Source organism: Artibeus jamaicensis, unplaced genomic scaffold (assembly GCF_021234435.1).
Source record: "Artibeus jamaicensis isolate MK-2021 breed Jamaican fruit bat unplaced genomic scaffold, CSHL_Jam_final scaffold_286, whole genome shotgun sequence".
Lineage (NCBI taxonomy): Eukaryota > Metazoa > Chordata > Mammalia > Chiroptera > Phyllostomidae > Artibeus > Artibeus jamaicensis.
In genome coordinates this window covers 8302449-8320908 of record NW_026522034.1, presented here as the reverse complement: position 1 = coordinate 8320908, position 18460 = coordinate 8302449, and the positions used below count along the sequence as shown (strand labels likewise).

Below are 18460 nucleotides of genomic sequence, written 5' to 3'. Positions count from 1 at the left end.
TTTCAAAGGATCACTCGGACATAGTATTAAGAATAAACTACAGAAGGGCAGCTGTAAAAGCTAGAGACCAACCAAACGACTGTCACAGTAACCCAGGCTAGAAGAAGATAGAGGGTCACAGACATAGAGGTAGCCAGATTCTACATATATTTTGAAGTCTTCCTTAAAAGTCTTGAAGGACTTCCTGAAAAAATGCATGTGAGAGAAACCTCAAAGTTCTGGGCCTGAGTGACTAAAAGGATAAAGAGCCTATGAACTCTGAAGAAGAAGGCTACAGACCAGGTTGGGGGTTGACAGGGGAGGAGGAAGACCAGAGGTTTGGTCAGGAGTTGTCTACTAGACACCCAATGGAAAATGATGAATAGGCAACTGGATATGTGAGGCTAAAGTCTGGGAGAAGGTTCAAGCTGGATATATAAATGTGGCAGTTGTCAAACATACATGGTATTTAAAGCCATGGGGCAGGATAAGGTCATAGCAGGAATAAATGGGGGCATAAAAAAGAAGCAAGGACTGAGGGTGTATACCCTCAGGAGAGCCTATGATCACATTAAGCAGCACATACAGCAAATGTGTAATCTTTTCATTCTGCTGTCACTTTTCTTAAGGGATGTGTAATAAAAATATCTATTTTATTTTTAAACTTTTTTAATTAATTGATTTTAGAGAGAAGAAGGGAAGGCGGGGAAGAGAGAGAGGTAGAGAGAGACCTGGATTTGTTGTTCCACTTAGTTATGTATTCATTGGTTGATTCTTGCATGTGCCCTGACCAGAGATAGAACCCAGAACCTAGGGCATGGGGATTATGCCCTAACCAACTGTGCTACCTGGCCCCACTTGAAAATATCTAAAGCCTCTATTAGTCAAGCTTCTAAATTCATTATTAGTGAATTATTTAAGCATAGTTAAAGTATTTTCAAAGTTTTGAAAAAGGTGAAATAAATATAAATTTCATATTTATCTCCTAACAGTAAAAATCCAGAGACAAATTTTAAGAATTAATTTTTAAATGAAAGAAAAACAGACTTCCACCAAGATGGAGGTGTAGGTGAAAGCACTGTACCTTCTCGCACAACTAAGTTTAAAAACAACAAAGTTTTAGCAACAAAAACGCAGCAAAACCACAGACAATTGAACTACACAGAAGTCTGACAACAACGAACCCTTCAGCCAAACTGGTAAGAGGGGCAGAGCCAGCAGCAGAGCGGGGTCAGGCAGGAAAGATTCACCAGACTTACCCAGGCGCACGACCCAGGTGCGCGACCCAGGTGTGCGACCCAGGTACGCCAGCAGCCATGGGCGGATCCCAGGTATGGAGAAGCAGGTGGACCCACTGAGGGCTGATGGTGGTCACACATTCGTGCACAGGTAAAATGGTGAAGGAATGAGCAGTGAGACGGACCAGCAGGCCCCAGCGGCAGGAAGCAACAGAGGGAACCTCTATTGTCCCTCTCTGACCACGCCCCCACACACAGCATCACAAACCAGCAACCTGGGTGGCCCCGCCCTGCTGAACAACTAAGGCTCCGCTCCTCATATGCAACAGGCAGGAACAGATCAAAACATGGCTCAAGAACAACTCAGAGCCCCAGAGCAGATAAATCTAAGTGATGAAGAAATACCCAAACTTTCAGATGCACAGTTCAAAACACTGGTGATCAGGATGCTCACAGAACTGGTTGATTATACCCACAAATTAGAGGAACATATGAAGACTAAACTAATTGAAATGAAGGGAAATGCACAGGAAACCAATAGTGATGGAAAGGAAACTGGGACTCAAATCAAGGGAGTGGACCAGAAGGAAGGAAAAAATGACCAAACAGAAAAGAATGATGAATCAAGAATTCAAAAAAATGAGGAGAGGCTTAGGAACCTCCAGGACATCTTTAAACATTCCAACATCTGAATTATAGGGGTACCAGAAGGAGAAGAGGAAGAGCAACAAGGGAAAAGTTATTTGGACAAATAATGAAGGAGAACCTCTCCAATCTGGCAAAGGAAATAGACCTCCAGGAAATCCAGGAAGCTGAGAGTCCCAAAGAAGTTGGATCCAAGAAGGAACACACCAAGGCACATCATAATTACATTAGCCAAGATTAAAATGAAGGAGAGAATCCTAGAAGCAGCAAGAGATAAGGGGACAGTCACCTACAGAGGAGTTCCCATCAGACTGTCAGCGGATTTCTCAAAAGAGACCTTACAGGCAAGAAGGGGCTGGAAAGAAGTATTCCAAGTCATGAAAGACAAGGACCTACATCCAAGATTGCTCTATCCAGCAAAGGTTTCATTTAGAATGGAAGGACAGATAAAGTGCTTCCCAGGTAAGGTCAAATTCAAGGAGTTCATCATCACCAAGCCCTTATTATATGAAATGTTAAAGGGACTTACCTAAGAAAAAGAAGATAAAAAATATGAACAGTGAAAGGACAGCAAACTCACAGTTATTAAGAACCACACCTAAAACAAAAGCAAACTAAGAGGACAGCTAGATCAGGAGCAGAACCATAGAAATGGAGATCACATGGAGGGTTAGCAACAGGGGAGTGGGAGAAGGAGAAGGGGGGAGAAGGTACAGAGAATAAGTAGCACAGATGGTAGGTAGAAAATACATAAGGGGGAGGGCAAGAATAGTAGGGGAAATATAGAGTCTAAAGAACTTGTGACACATGAACATAAACTAAAGGGGGGATGATGGAGGAGGGGTGTGCAGGGTGGAGGGGAATGGGGGGAATGGGGGGAATGGGGAGGAATGGGACAACTGTAATGGCATAATCAATAAAAATATATTTAAAAAAAAATAAAAAAATAACATTTACCTGCAAGGATTAGTAGTAAAAACCGAAAATGGCACTCTTTTTTTGAATTCATTAGTAATGCTTTCAGCAAGTGGAGGCCTATAAAAACAATTTATGTAATATAGTGTATATTTTTAAATTTTATGAAATTTTTTCTATTGGCATAAGAATCTGAAAAAAACTCACCTTGGTAAGATGGAACCAAATCCAGGATCCTCTGGACCAGGTACAAACACAAAACGACTACTGTAAAATTCAATATAATTCATTTTTTTAAAATCTTGTAATTCTATCCAATTTCCTAAAAACAACTTATTGCCTTTAGGAAGAGATTTTTTAAATTTCATGCATTTTAATAAATGAACTACTAAAAGTGTGTAGACTGCCACCGTCCAGCAGACCTTTTGCAATGATGGGAATGTTCTATATCTGCGCTGTTCAACTACTGAGTGCTTGACCTGTGGCCAGTGCAACTGAATTTTACATTTTACTTAACTTTAAATTTAAAAAGACACATGTGGCCAGTGACTATCCTATTGAAGAATGCAGCTCTAGACTTAGAGTAAAATTATGAAAAAATTCAAAATACATCTGAAATTGCCATTCATCCTTTTAATACTTCTCACTCTAAGTATCTAATGCAGTGTTACATACATTATCATGAGGTGAGGAAAATTTTCTCTCTTAGCTGTACTAATTTCTTCAACATTTTCTTCTATTCCTTTCTTAATAATCACTGACATCGAACTTGAGATTCATTTTTTGTTTTTTAAAACACAATCGTTTCAATAAAAATATAGCAGTAGAAATCATTACCTTTGGTGAATATTGGGATATTCACATATTATGTCGGCCAAAGCTTTTAGGGATTCTAAAATTTTAAAGGAATATTAAATTTAATTTGCAAATAATACACATAAAATCAAATGATATTTCATTAGTTACAACTTTACATCTTTTGAATAAAATTAAAAGGTAGATTACTGCTTATTAGTTTATACAATTGTAGAAACACTTATTCAATAGTCCCTTAATACCTTTCAAAGCTTGAACTTGATTTTTTCCATATGGTGCAGATGAAAAATTGCCACAGAGAATAAAGCAGGTTGGAGGGGCTGGTGAATAACCTAAAAATATGAGAATAAATATGATCATTGCTGGACTTCCAGTCAAGATGGAGGGGTAGGTAGACATGCACAACCACTAAAAGATTTACAACTAACCTCAAAACAAAAAACACCCAGAAATGCCAGAAAATCAAAATGTATACAAGTCCAACAGCCAAGGATTTAAAGAAGTCACATTCACCCAGATGTGTAGGAAGGGCAGAGATAGGGAGCTGGGTGATGAGGACACGGTACTGTGTGGACAGGCACAAAGATGCATGGAGAGTTGACGGTGGATTGTGGGGAGGTCCCACAATTACATGTGGTGGGTAAAAATTGAGAGGGATACCCTGGGGAGTAAGAGATCCATGCCCCAGGCCAGACAGCACAGCCCAGAGTTCCAGCGCTAGAAGATAAAGCCTCACAACTTCTAGCTATAAAAATCAGTGGGGGTTGGGGTGGCAGAAGAAATTCCCAGTTTCTCACGAGTGTCCATTTAAAGGGCCCACATCGTTGTAGAAAGTACACAAACCCACCCACTCTGGGAGTCATCACCAGGGCAGCAGCTAGAAGGGCATCAGTTCCGTGCAGGAAGTGGGTGAAGTGACTGGAAACAGGGCAAGTGCCCAACAAACTTTCAGAGGCCAGACAGCGGCATTGGCCCCTCTTGACCTCTCCCACTGACATAGCACCACAAAGCACTGAAGGGGGTTACCTTACCCTGGTGAATACCTAATGCTCTGCCCCTTACAACTTAACAGGTGTGCTAAGACAGGGAGTCAAAGCACCTCTACCTACTACACTGAAACAAACACAGGGAGGCTGCCAATTCAAGGAGACAAAGAAACACAGCCCGAATGAAAGAACAGAATAAAACCCAGAAAAAGAACTAAGTAAAACAGCCCTGGATGGTGTAGCTCAGTGGATTGAGTGAAGAATGCAAACCAAAGAGTCACCGATTCGATTCCCAGTCAGGGCACATGCTTGGGTTGCACGTGCAGGCCAGGTCCCCAGTGGGGGCCACATAAGAGGCAACAACAAATGGATGTTTCTCTCCCTCTCTTCCTCCTTCCCTTCACCTCTCTCTAGAAAAATATAAATAAATAAAAAATGAAAAAAAAGAACTAAGTGAAACAGAGATAGTCAACTTATCAGATGCAGAGTTCAAAACACTGGTGATCAGGATGCTTTCAGAGAAATCATTGAGTACTGCAAAAACAAGGAAAGAAAAGAAGACTATACTAAACGAAATAAAGAAAAATCTACAGGGTACCAACAGCGGAGGGAAGGAAGCCGGGATTCAAATCAATGATTTGGAACACAAGGAAGAAATAAACATTCAACCAGAACAGAATAAAGAAACAACAATTCAAAAACAAACAAACAAACAAAAAATGAGGAGAGTATATAAGAAGACTCTGGGACATCTCCAAAAATCCCAACATCTGAAGCACAGAGATGCTAAAAGAGGAAATGCAAGAAAATTTATTTGAAAACATAATGAAAGAAACTTCCCTAATTTGGTGAAGAAAATAAACTTACAAGTCCAGGAAGCACAGAGAGTCCCAAACAAGTTGGACCCAAAGAGGCCCACACCGGGACACATCACAATTAAAATGCCAAAGGCTAAAGATAAAGAGAGAATCTTAAAAATAGCGAGAGAAAAGCAGAGAGTTACCTACAAAGGAGTTCCCATCAGACTATCAGCTGATTTCTCAAAAGAGACCTTACAGGCAAGAAGGGGCTGTAACAAAGTATTCCAGGTCATGAAAGGCAAGAACCTACATCCAAGATGGCGCTATCCAGTTAAGTTTTCATTTAGAATGGAAGGGCAGATAAAGTGCTTCCCAGATAAGGTCAAGTTAAAGGAATTCATCATCACCAAGCCCTTATTATATGAAATGTTAAAGGGACTTATTTAAGAAAAAGAAGATAAAAAACATGAACAGTAAAATAACAACTCACAACTATCAACAACTGAACCTAAAAAACAGAAACGAAAACTAAGCAAACACCCAGAACAGGAACAGAGTCACAGAAAGGGAGATTACATGGAAGGTTAGCAGCTGGGAGTGGGTGGGAGAGAATGGGGGAAGAGGTACAGGGAATAAGAAGCACAAATGGTAGGTACAAAATAGGGGGAGGTTAAGAATAGCATAGGAAATGGAGAAGCCAAAGAACTTACATGTATGACTCATAGACATGAACTAAGGAACGGGGGAATGCTGGTGGGAGGGGCTGCAGGGCAAAGGGCAATAAAGGAGGAGGAAAAAATGGGACAACTGTAATAGCATAATTAATAAAATATACTTAAAAAAACTACTTTTTAAAGTTGCCAATATAAAAGGTAAAAATAATGCATTGTTTGAGTTTATGATTGAGCATCTTCTCATATGCTTGATCATTATAAATATATTTTTTAAGTAAACTTCTTTTTCTTAACTAGGAAAAAAATTTTTTTAAAGTAATTATAATAATAGGTCCATTCGGCACTTATTCTGTATGTGCCTAGCCCTGCATCGTGTTGATTATGCCTCAGAGCATCCCTAGAAGCTGAGGAAGATTAAGTAATCTGCCCCAGGTGTTAGGCTGTAACTTAAACCCAGCTCTGTCAAAATCCATAGCCCAAGCTCTTATCCACTTTTACACTAACTTTATATACCATGAATACACACACACATACAGTTATTTTTCAAATGTAAAAATGTAAGTCTTAAAGATGAACTCATTTAAAATATCTCAGTGCTGATTTAACATTTGTTAGAAAAATAGGTTACTGTTTAAAAAAAACCACATTTTTAAAAGAATTTAGTTTTAAAACATGATCTCCACAACAGTTCAAAAGGAATTTAAAAAAATGAAACCTACCGGAAAACATGGTGTGAAGTTTTTCCAGCACCTCTGCTCGGTCCAACCAAACATCAGATAGAAACACAAACATGGCATCTTCATTCCCATCTTCTAGTTGTTTAAGTTTTGCAGAAGTCTTCACAGATGTATTAGAAGGCCCTCCAAAAAAATTAATATTTCCATAGTATGCCCTACGTAATTATAACATAATGATTATCTTCTATATTCTATTGGAAATATTTTTGTAATTTTACAAATTAACCTTCTTACTATCTCATGAGATTTTTTTCTCCATCAATGTATATAGTACCATGAAAATGTATTATTTGTAGCAAACTTTACTTAAATATTCTAAAATCAGAAAAGGAGCAATACAGAGTAGTAATTAAAATTCTTAATAGGCTGTGTCTGTGCCTTTCAAAACTGACAAAAGCAAATACTAAAATAAATCATAGTTTTCCACGTAGTTGAAAGAGAAATGGGTACTCAGTTTGAATAATATCCAATTAAAGTTCTCAAAAAGGGTGCTAGCCATTTGACCAAACAATTCCACTTCTAAACATTTGCTCTAAGGAATCAAGGAATTCTACAAAGACTAACTTACATCCTAGAATTGTGAAAATATGGAGGTATGTTAGGACTAACTCTTAGGGTTCAGGGCTTAGTACATTGTGAGCACTCAGACATGGCAGCTGTTACTGTTGCCACCAAAAGTATTTGGCATTTTCAAAGGTATGCTCTTATAGTAATAATCTTGCAGTTACAGAGGAATGCAGTAAGTCGATACAATTGTATGGTGACTTCAAGTAAAATATACACCCAAGCATAAACCAGAGTATCACAGAAAGAAATACGTATTAAACTGATTCTTCATAATTAAAGCCCAGAAGGACCCTGCTAACCTCTGCTGTCCGTGGTCCATGGGACATAAGGTGCAAATGGAGGCCTGACGGTACCCTTTTTCCTAAGTTGTCAAATCTGAAAAGAAATATTCTAGAAATTCTAATACCACCTTGGACTCAGAAAACACAAGTCACATGCCCTGTACCAGGGAAAGTCTGATGAAGATAGCAGTGCAGTTCTGGCAAATCTGTATTCCAAAAAATTATACGACAAACTGTCCAATAGTGGGAAGAAGGCATTAGGTTAGTGTGAATCCCTTTGGGATAGGATCATGTTGTAGGCTTAAGTGTACTTATTTGTATCCCTAAAACAGTATTTTTACACATTAAATTACTTAATAAAATGTCTGCTGTTGAATCCACTAACTACCACTGGAATACAGCCCTTTGAATTTTATTTGGAAGTTAGTTTAAGAGAAAAGTAATTTACAATTCTAACGGAATAAAACGATTATTTTATTTTAATGTACTTTATGACACCTCATACCAGTCTTTGGTGTACTAAACACACGCAAAACAGTTCAATTTAGAGAAAATGGCGTAATTTAAATTAAATATTTGGGACATAATGACAATCTCTTTGCTAAATTGAAGCAAATGGTAATATTCTTTTTTTTTTTTTAAGATTTTATTTATTTATCTTTAAAGAGGAAGGGAAGGAGAGAAGGAGAGAAACACTAATGTATGGTTGCCTCTCGTGAGTCCCCCTGCTGGGAACTGGCCTGCAACCCAGGCATGTGCCCTGGATGGGAATCGAACCGCGATTGTGTGGCTCACAGGCCTGCGCTCAATCCACTGAGCTACACCAGCCAGGGCCAAATGGTAATATTCTTTGCCAGCTTCCTCAACTATACCTCTCATTCCCGAGTAGTAATTTTCAATCTAAAACACTAAGAGAACAATTTTGATTGAAATATATTTCAAAGAAGACCTACCATGTAGTAAAAAGCCACAAACTAGCATTGAAAACATTCACTTAAAAGCGAGCTGGCTTGATGAAGGCTTGTGTTCTCCTTAGTGTGACCAGCACTGTCCCCAAATTGCTTCAAAGGAAGAGGAGCTGCACCATAAAGGTTGCCTGCCCATGACCCCCAGGCAGGAAACCCGACCTCTGCACCGGAACTGATACAGGTATGCAGAACTAACATCTCAATCCTTACATGTGTTGAAATCTTTACCTTCACAATAGAATCTCAAGTTAGAAAGGAACTTTCATTTCTCGGAGGAGCAAACTCAAATGCATATAGGCTTCAGGAAGGAAACACAGATATCGGAGCAGCTGCCAACTGGGGCTGACTAGATATGAGCTAGGTTGCACACACATAACCTGCCCCAAATAGGTGGTCACTGCAGTAGGGTTGTAGCCAGGTGAGAATTCAGGCACCATGTCACCAGATCAATGGCTTGAGAGAACTCAGAAATATAGAGTTTTATGAGAAATCTCCTATTTCTAAATGTTGGAACTAACTCAAAATGTATTTTCACACCGCAAAGGGGAAGGAAGGGAGGGAAGGAGGAAGGGAGAGAGAGAGAGGAAGGGGAGAGAAAAAGAGAGAGAGAATCTGTAGACTAAATTCAACCCATAGCCTACCAGCTACCATTTTTATTCCACCATTCAGTCTCTGCTCAGTTAGTTAAAGTGACAGGAACTCACTCCTCTCAGAGAAGGCCCTCTTGGAAATTTCTAATATTATGATACTTTCATTTATATTAAAGAGCTACAGAATCTGCCTCTTTTAACTTTCACTCATTAGTTGAATACAAAAATAAGAACTTTATATTAACACGGCAATTAATTTTTCCTAAGTCTTTTCCTAGCTCTTATCTCATCGACCTTACATCCAAGTAATACAGGTCAATTGGAATTCTTTCCCAGTTAAAGATAAAAGTACAGAGATGCTTTTGCAACTACCTGGGGTCAATCCAGTAGTTTTCAGTTACATATAATACCCATTCTTACTCCAATTTTCCACTGCTCTTTGCATTTTGCCACCAAGTTTAAGGCCTTGTAATAACTGAGACATGGTATATATACTACCTTACATTCATTACTGCCAGTATTACAACATTGCTGCAGGGTTTAAGTCAAACATATTTGTACCTAGTAGTACTAGAGGGCTCAGTGGGTGGAAATCCAAAGGCATTGACGTGAAACACTTGATCTTCAAACCAACCTGAAAAAACGTAAGTAAAAAAGTCACTTTCATTTGTTCAATTCTCCTTCTCGTTTGAAAGGACAAAAGTATAAAACACACAGCAGTGAAGCCAGGCTATCATCTCATCCCCTGTCAACTGACTACAGAAGGGGTCATTCCCACTGCGCTAGAGAACAACTTTAGATCCAGAGACAATCTCAGTTCTATTTTTTAAAAAAATTAAAAAACATGAAATAGAAATAGATTCAGAATTGAAACTTTTCATTTTATTCACAATACTTGTGTCAGTAAAGAGATAAGGTACATGGATTAGGAAATGTTTCATTTTATGACCCTATCTAAAATCTGTTTTCAACTTTATTAAGATATAATTCACATACCATACAATCCACCTTTAAAAGTATATAATTCAGTGGTTTTTAAATATATAACAAGTTGTAGAAACAACATCACTGATTTCAGAATATTTTCATCAACCCAAAAAGAAACCTGTGCCAATTAGCAGTCTGAGACTTATTTAAAGTTGTTGAAAGTACGCTCTCATAATGAATGCTCTCCCAGTTATACCATATTAACATACTTTAACCAATGTGGAAATGGTTTTACTGGAGAATGGTGAGGACAGAGGAAAGTAGACTGACTTACCTTCTGCTAAGACAAAGCATGACTCTGTATATAAACCACTGTGAAACTGGTACACACGGTTGAGGAAAAAAATTTCCTATGTCTCTAAATTCCGACACCACCACCACATGAAAGTTACATTAGGAAACCAAACAGCTAAATTTGAGAGTGACATATAATCAATTTCTGTAATTCACAGATTTAAAAAGACATAGATTTTAAAAAATAAAAGTGAAGGATATAGCTTTACTAAGATCCAGTTGTACTGTTCCCGTTGGATCCTCCAGAAAAAATTTTCCCTAAAAACAAAATAAAAGTCATATCTACACTATTATGTAAAAATGAATACTGTGTTTAAATAATTAAAACACTGATGATTTTGACAAAACAATATAGCAGAAAGTACGGTGTACCTCAAAACTCAACAATTCCTAGTCCAGGCTTTTCCATTTATTAGCCTGGTTACTTCAGACTAATCACTTAATTGAGATGCCTAGGTACCTAAAGAATAACCACTGAAGATCAGGAGATGGCATGAAAGACACCTCCTGGCTGCAATAAGAGCCTTCACCTAAGAGAGTCAACAGTGTCTCCGAGGGACCAGGATGTGGTCTGAAGCTTTGCTTTCTCAGAAATTCAGTATGCTCAGCTCAACCCAGAGGTCAATAGGGGACTAATTTCAGATTATTGGAATCTGGTGGCCAGTGTAAGAAACTCTTTCCTGATGTCTACCAGGGAAGCATACACAGATGGAAATGTTACTTGATAATTGAGGTAAGAGCTTTCAGTTATGACTACGCTCCTCTATTCTCTGTAGAAATGCTATATGTAACTGACATTTCATCATTCTAAAGGGTGCACATAAAAGTTGATGCTTATTAAGTTTAACTTACCTCTTTTAACTGTGTTATCATCCCAAGAACAATTACATCTCCAATTTTCGTTGTACTGCCCAATAGGGTTTCTATTGTTTTAAGCTAAAATAAAACAAAATAAATCCTTAAAGATTAAAAATATATATTCTGGCCCTGGCTGGGTAGCTCAGTTGGTTAGAGCATCATCTTGATATGCTAAGGTTGTGGGTTCAATGCTTGCTCAGGGCACATACAAGACTCCACCAATGAATGTAACAATAAGTAGAACAACAAATCCTTGTTTCTCTTTCTCTCTCTCAAGGTATAAAAATTAAAATATATATATATATATTCTCTTAAGAAAATAATCTTTTAATAATTAATTTTGAGTGTACATTTCTGTATTTATACCTACTTTATAGTAGAAAATCAAATAAAACTTAGAAAATATAATTTCAACTTACAAAAAGCTAAACAACCGCTGGATGAATGGGTATATAATTTTTCATTTTTACAGAAATTACCAGATAGACCTTCTTTCTTCTTTATTACATAATGGTATGTATTACAAAGAATAGATGTTTAACAAAGGAGAGAAATTTTAAATATAGAGAATAAAGGCATATGTAATCCCATCATCCCAAAATAATAACTGTTAAATTTCATATTGGAGTTCCTCTTTAAAAACATGAACCTAGCCCTGGCTGGTGTGGATCAGTGGATTGAGCACCTGCCTGCAAACAGAGGGTCGCTGGTTCAATTCCCTGCCAGGGCATATCCCTGGGTTTTGGGCCAGGTCCCCCGTGGGGGACATGCAAGAAGCAACCACACATTGATGCTTCTCTCCCTCTCTTTTCCTCCCTCCCGTCCCCTCTCTAAAAATAAATAAATAATCTTTTTAAAAAATAAAAATAAAAACATGAACCTAAAACAACACAGGAGTTTAATGTACTTTTAAAATAGTTTTTTTACAAAATGAAATACTTAAGGATAAATATGAAAAAATAAATACTAGATCTGTATCCTAAAAACTGGGTTAGGCAAAGATTTCTTAAAAACAATGCCAAAAATATTATCCAATTAAAAAAAACTGTTAGTTGGACTTCAACAAATTAAAAACTTAGGTTCTTAAAAAAGACAATTAAGAGAATAAAAATACAATTTAAAGACAGGAAAATATTGAAATTCACATAAAACCAATCAATGAAGCAAGCAAGCAACACAGGAGTACAAAACTTCATTAAGGATTTCCAAGGACACCATTTCTGCAGCCCATAGAGTGAGATCGCCATATAGATATTATAAGTGGCAGTTCAAGTAGGGAAGGTACCATCAGGGATACAAAGTTAAACAGCTTGGAAAGATTGAAAAGAATATAATACTTAATTAAGTCTTAAAGTTACTTTGGCAAAGAGGAGAAGAGAAATATTGCTTCCATACTATGGGTATTTGAGTTGCCATAGGAAACCTTGTATGTGTGTGTATGAGAAAAATCGGTAATATCAGTTTCCAAAATATACTATATTTTTTTCTTAGTAAAAGTTAAAAGCAAAAACTGTCAAATACTATGTCTTGTCCTTATGGTGTCATCAAACATTAATTTGGGCATTATCTGGTATTATTATTTCAGAATCTATCAGACTACTCATCATCATGATTTCTGATCTAACTTGGTGGAGAATTTGAACCTTAGAAGAGACTGGGCCTCTTTAGAACCTATTTGGAACCTTGCAGAAATGGTGGGGCCCCGACACAAGTAGCTGAGGACTGTCCCCCAGTGGGTTCTGTGTGCTGGAGAAGAGAGCAGAGCCACAGATGGACTGACAGTGATTAGGTGTGTTGCTAGAACAAAAGCGACAGTGCTGGTTGATCATCACTTTCCGAGGTATAAGAGTATAAAAATGGAAGGCACACACATGGAAGAAATTATCCCTCTCACCTCTGCTCCTTGGGTCCCCACAACCCTGTGGCCTGTCCGGACTCTCTCATTCATTCGATGAATGTTGTTTCTTTAGTACCCATATAAAGTTATCACTCCAACTGATATGGTCCATTGTAGTTGAACAAGTGTGTGGTGATCATTAGAGGGATGGGCTGGACAAGGACCAGTATTTTGGAGTAAGAGTGAGGGTGAAGGGCAATGTTGAGGGTTGGACAGAAAGCCAGTATAGTATATAACAAAGGGACCAGGAGAACTAGGGATCTGTCCTGTGGCCGGAGACTATCTGGGGTTACCACAGCTGCAGGGCCTGCCCCAGAGAAGGAAATTGTTGCTTTTACTAGAGGTTTGTAGGACCCAGGACTTAGGACATGGACTTTATCAACAGTAGACAGGCACAGATCAGTTAGCTAGTTAAACAGTTACTAGTGGTTCATCTTCATTTACAATTCAATAAATCAGAATAAGCAATAAATATTAAACTTGTACACTTATACCCCCTAAATAACCAGGACAATGTTCTCACCTGGAATTTGCTTCTGCTTTCATCAGGGTGAGAACCTATCACTGGAGGAGTAAACAGTTCATGTCTGTGCGTCCTCTGTAAGAAAGAAAGGTTCCCATGAATTACCGAAGCAGACATTTAAAACTAGGATTCATTAAAATAGTACCCTGACAAAACACGGTCCTTAAACTTAATGTCTCCATTATCTATTCTAAACTTTGAAAATCCACATAACTGAATGTAGAAATCTAGATAATGTAATTTAAAATATAAAAAAGAAATTATTTAAAACATTTTAAGTCTCCTGTGTACCTGGCAGCAGCACACTCTGGCGTGCAGACATGGCGACAACAAACCAAGCTGTCATCCTCATAGCATGGGGGCCAGTGAGAGAGAGTGCCTAGAGGTCACAATACAAAATAAAAAGGAGCCTTGGCCGAAGGGGCCATTTAACCAGATTCTAAGATAAAAAAGACTTTGCTAGTAGGAAACAAAAGGAGGCTAAGGCAAGACACTTTGGGCAAAGGAAGGGATGTGTCACATGAAAGAGTTTTAAGAGTAAAGGAGTATTTAGGAACCGTTACAACATGAGGTGAGGCAGTATGTCAGACAAGGCAAGAGATAAGCTGGAGCCTCTGTTTGGAAAACCCTCCCTGCTCTGCTGTGTGTCCATGCAGTTTAGGTAGAGTTGCTGCCCTTTCCCCCTTCTATAGACGGGCCACCATGGCCTAATCAATCAAGGTACTCCTTTGGTCAGTGATTGGTTCAGGACTGAGCAAGGGCCTCGAGCTGAGCCAATAAAAAACGGTTGCTAGTGTTACTCATGGCCATCTCTGTCACCTCAGAACTTGTTAGAAAGTAAAATGAATTTTAAAGTTGCTGGGACATAGAAAGAGGTAGATGCCTCATGATTTTGTGTGGGCACCTGGGTCAACCCATGGTGGACCTCCAGACTTTTTCCTGTCCCAGTCAATTTGAGTTTCTGTAACCTCCAATAAAAAAACCCTGACAGCACAGACTGCATGCCAGGCAAAGAAGTTTGCCTTACAGACAATGGAAAACAAATATTTTTTAAACATATTTTATTGATTATGCTGTTACAGTTGTCCCATTCCCCCCTTCATTCACCTCCACCCTGCACACCCCCTCCCACCCACATTCCCTTTAGTTCATGTCCATGTGTCGTAAGTTCTTTAGCTTCTGCATTGCCCACACTACTCTTGCCCTCCCCTATTTTCTCCCCATTGTCTATGCTACGTATTCTCTGTACTTCTCCCCCCTTCTCCTCCCACTCCCTTGTTGCTAACCTTCCATGTGATCTCCATTTCTGTGGCTTCGCTGCTGTTTTAGGAGTACAGTTAGTTTGCTTTTGTCTTAGGTGTGGTTATTAATAACTGAGTTAGCTGTCCATTCAGTGTTCATATTTTTTAACTTATTTTTCTTAGATAAGTCCTTTAACATTTCCTATAATAAGGGCTTGGTGATGATGAAGTCCTTTAACTTGATCTTCTCTGAGAAGCACTTTATCTGCCCTTCCATTCTAAATGATAGCTTTGCCGGATAGAGCAATCTTGGATGTAGGTCCTTGCCTTTCAGGACTTGGAATACTTCGTTCCAGTTCCTTCTTGCCTGTAAGGTGTCTTTTGAGAAATCAGCTGACAGTCTGATGGGAACTCCTTTGTAGGTGACTGTCCCCTTATCTCTTTCTACTTCTAGAATTCTCTCCTTAATTTTAATCTTGGGTAATATAATTATGATGTGCCTTGGTGTGTTCCTCTTTGGGTCCAACTTCTTTGGGACTCTCAGCTTCCTGGACTTTCTGGAAGTCTGTTTCCTTTGCCAGATTGGGGATGTTCTCCTGTATTATTTGTTTAAATAAATTTTCCACTTGTTACTCTTCCTTTTCCCCTTCCGGTACCTCTTGTAATTCAGATGTTGGAGCGTTTAAAGATGTCCTGGAGGTTCCTAAGCCTTTCCTCATTTTTCTGAGTTCTTGTTTCTTCATTCTTTTCTGTTTGGTTGTTTCTTTCTTCCTTCTGGTCCACTCCACTGATTTGACTCCCAGATTTCTTTCCATCACTATTGTTTCCCTGTGCATTTTCCTTCATTTCACTTAGTGTAGCCTTCATTTTTTCATCGAATTTGCAACCAAAATCAACCAGTTCTGTGAGCATCCTGATCACCAGTGGTTTGAACTGTGTATCTGATAGGTTGGCTATCTTTTGGTCGCTTAAAAGTATTGGCTCTGGGGCTTTAATTTGTTCTTCTGATTGAGTCATTTTTGGTCAGGTTGCACCTGTTATGTATGAGGGGCAGAGCCTTAGGTGTTCACCAGCATGGGACAACCCATGACACTGGGTTGTGATGCTGTATATGGGAGTGGGGTCAGAGAGGGCACAATGGCGCTTGTACCACGCTCTCTCAGATTTCAGTCCCCTCTTCCATTTTGCACAAGCCGGCACCTTTTCAGTCGGTGCTTTTAGGCTTTATTTCCTTGCCCTGGGGCCCTGGGTTGTGTGGTCTGTCTTGTTGCCCATTTTTGCTTAGGTGTTCACCAGGGCCGGGCAGCCCAGTAGCTGGGTTGTGATGCTGTATGTGGTGGTGTGGTCCGAGAGGGAACAATGGCACTTGTTCCATGCTCTCTTGGATTTCTGTCCCCTCTGTCTCTTCCCATAAGCAAATTGGGCCCTCTGGTGCTGGCTCCTGGGTGGGTGGGCTTGTGTACGTTCTAGGACCCTATGGGTCCTTCCAACGAACTCTCCTGTGAGGCTGGGAGTCTCTCCACCCCTCTTACCAGTCTGGATGGTTCGTTGTTGTCGAACTTCAGTACAGTTCAATTTTGTCTGTTTTGGTTGTGTTTTTGTTTCTAAATTTTTGTTGGTCCTTAAATTTGGTTCTGTGAGGAAGTATAGTATTTCCACCTATGCCCCACCTTGGCCAGAAGTCTGAAAACAACAATTTTGAAGTAGAATAACAATAAAATCAGATTTCTTTCAGGAAGACAATTGTGATGAAAATATGAATGGACTAAAATAAAATGTAACCCTTTTATTTCAAAGATGAGAAGAAATGAGGCTCAGGGGGTTAAGTGACACACTCAAAATAATATAATAGACTTTAAAACCAATGTGGTATTTACCAAGCATCCCGTCTGAAAAGCACTGCACCCAATGGGGCAGCGGAAACAAACGAGGAGTCTGCAGTTGATAACAGGGATAAATGCCGATGGGAGGCAGGGCCAGCGCCAGGAAGCTGCGTAGGGGAACTAGTAAGTAGTCAGTGGTTCGAACAGGAAGAAATTGCAACAAACTGGAGATCAAGAAGGGTCTCAGAAAAGAAGAGGAATTCGAGAACAGCCGCCCAGAATTAGGAGGGTTTCAACAACAGAGATAAAAGGGAAGAGCTGTCTAAAGAGTAAATAGGTCTGAGCAAAGTCACAGAACAATGGAAAAAACAAACCATAATTCCAAACTTCAGTATTGGCTCTAGTATGGTATGATTAGAGGAAAAGTAGAGATTAGGCCAAAATTGTGTGACATCTCAAATATTAAGTATAATTTCCATTTAATTCAATAGGCAGTAGATCTCCTGGGAAGAATTCTGTGCAAAGTCGTGCCATGATCACAGCTCCATTTCAGGAAGGTCAGCCTGGCAGCATTATGCAGGCGAAGGAAGGACAGAACAGACATGCTGGTGCTCATTCTCTTCAGCCTTTTCACTGTCTATGCCTGTTGTCAGTCCTCTCCTCCTTGAACCTTTTTGTTTCTGCCATGTAACACCATCCTAGCCTGGTCCCCAAATTCTACTCTCTTCCCTTTTCTATTGCATCTTCCTCTCAGGATCCCGCCTCTGAATAGGTCCATCTATCACTGCAGGCAGATGCACCCTAAATTTCTCTCTACCCAGATGGATTTCTTTGGTCCAGACAAACCTTTTACCTGATAGCCTACTATGAACTTAACTCAAATGTTCTGAACAGAACCTGTCATCATCTTCCTCAAACATTCTCTTGTTCCTATTTGTTAACATTTTATCGTACTCTTTCAGTTTCAAAACCCTAACCATCTTTGAGTCTTCCCTCTCCCCCTTCTCCTTCACATCCAGCCAGTCACCATGAACTATGGCTTCCACCGGCCCGGTGCTGTTCCCTTCTCTGCTGCACTTGCCATATCCTTCCTCCTGGCTATCATTTATGCCAGGACTAATACCACAGACTCTTTTGAGTCTTCTCTCATGCTCTAACCCTAAAAAATCTTCTGGTAGAAAAAGCCTAAAAAACCCCCAGCTTCAACTGAGTCTTTCTGATATTCTAAAGCTCCTTGTACCAAAAGAACAGAGGCCCAACTCTCAAGAATGCCATCTAAGGCACACCTACAGTTTGGCTTCCACTTGCCTTTCCAAGTTATCCCATAATGCTCCTCTTCATGAGCCTTCCTCTCCACACAAAGTGGACTGATTGTTCATTATGTCCTGAACAGAGTGCACTTTTTCCTTTTGCTGTGCCTGTGTTCACACCACATATTCCCTACTGCCACAAGAGCAAAGCAACCAGTGCCCACATCAAGTGCCGTCATTTCCTTGAAGACTTCCCTGATTTTTCCATTGAATGAATGTTAGTATCTCTTGTGGAGCATGTATACAATTCTACTTTATATTTTATTCGTGCAAATGTCTTTAACTCATAGACAATAGCTGCCTGAAAGAAGTCTAAAGTAGAAGGCAAAGG

The 18460-nt window shown here is 39.3% G+C and overlaps 1 protein-coding gene across 2 annotated transcripts in view; it reads right to left on the bottom strand.

Moving 5' to 3' along the window:
* Positions 1–18460, bottom strand: part of POLE2 (DNA polymerase epsilon 2, accessory subunit) — a 34945-nt gene that overhangs the window by 7110 nt on the left and 9375 nt on the right. For both annotated transcript variants that reach the window (XM_053656898.1, XM_053656899.1), the window contains exons 6-15: positions 13756–13830; positions 11330–11413; positions 10679–10735; positions 10458–10506; positions 9758–9830; positions 6773–6945; positions 3836–3925; positions 3615–3669; positions 2985–3044; positions 2820–2897 (exon numbers count right to left, since the gene is read on the bottom strand). In XM_053656898.1, coding sequence (XP_053512873.1) covers positions 2820–2897; positions 2985–3044; positions 3615–3669; positions 3836–3925; positions 6773–6945; positions 9758–9830; positions 10458–10506; positions 10679–10735; positions 11330–11413; positions 13756–13830 — 794 coding nt within the window. The remainder of the gene's footprint in view (positions 1–2819; positions 2898–2984; positions 3045–3614; positions 3670–3835; positions 3926–6772; positions 6946–9757; positions 9831–10457; positions 10507–10678; positions 10736–11329; positions 11414–13755; positions 13831–18460) is intronic.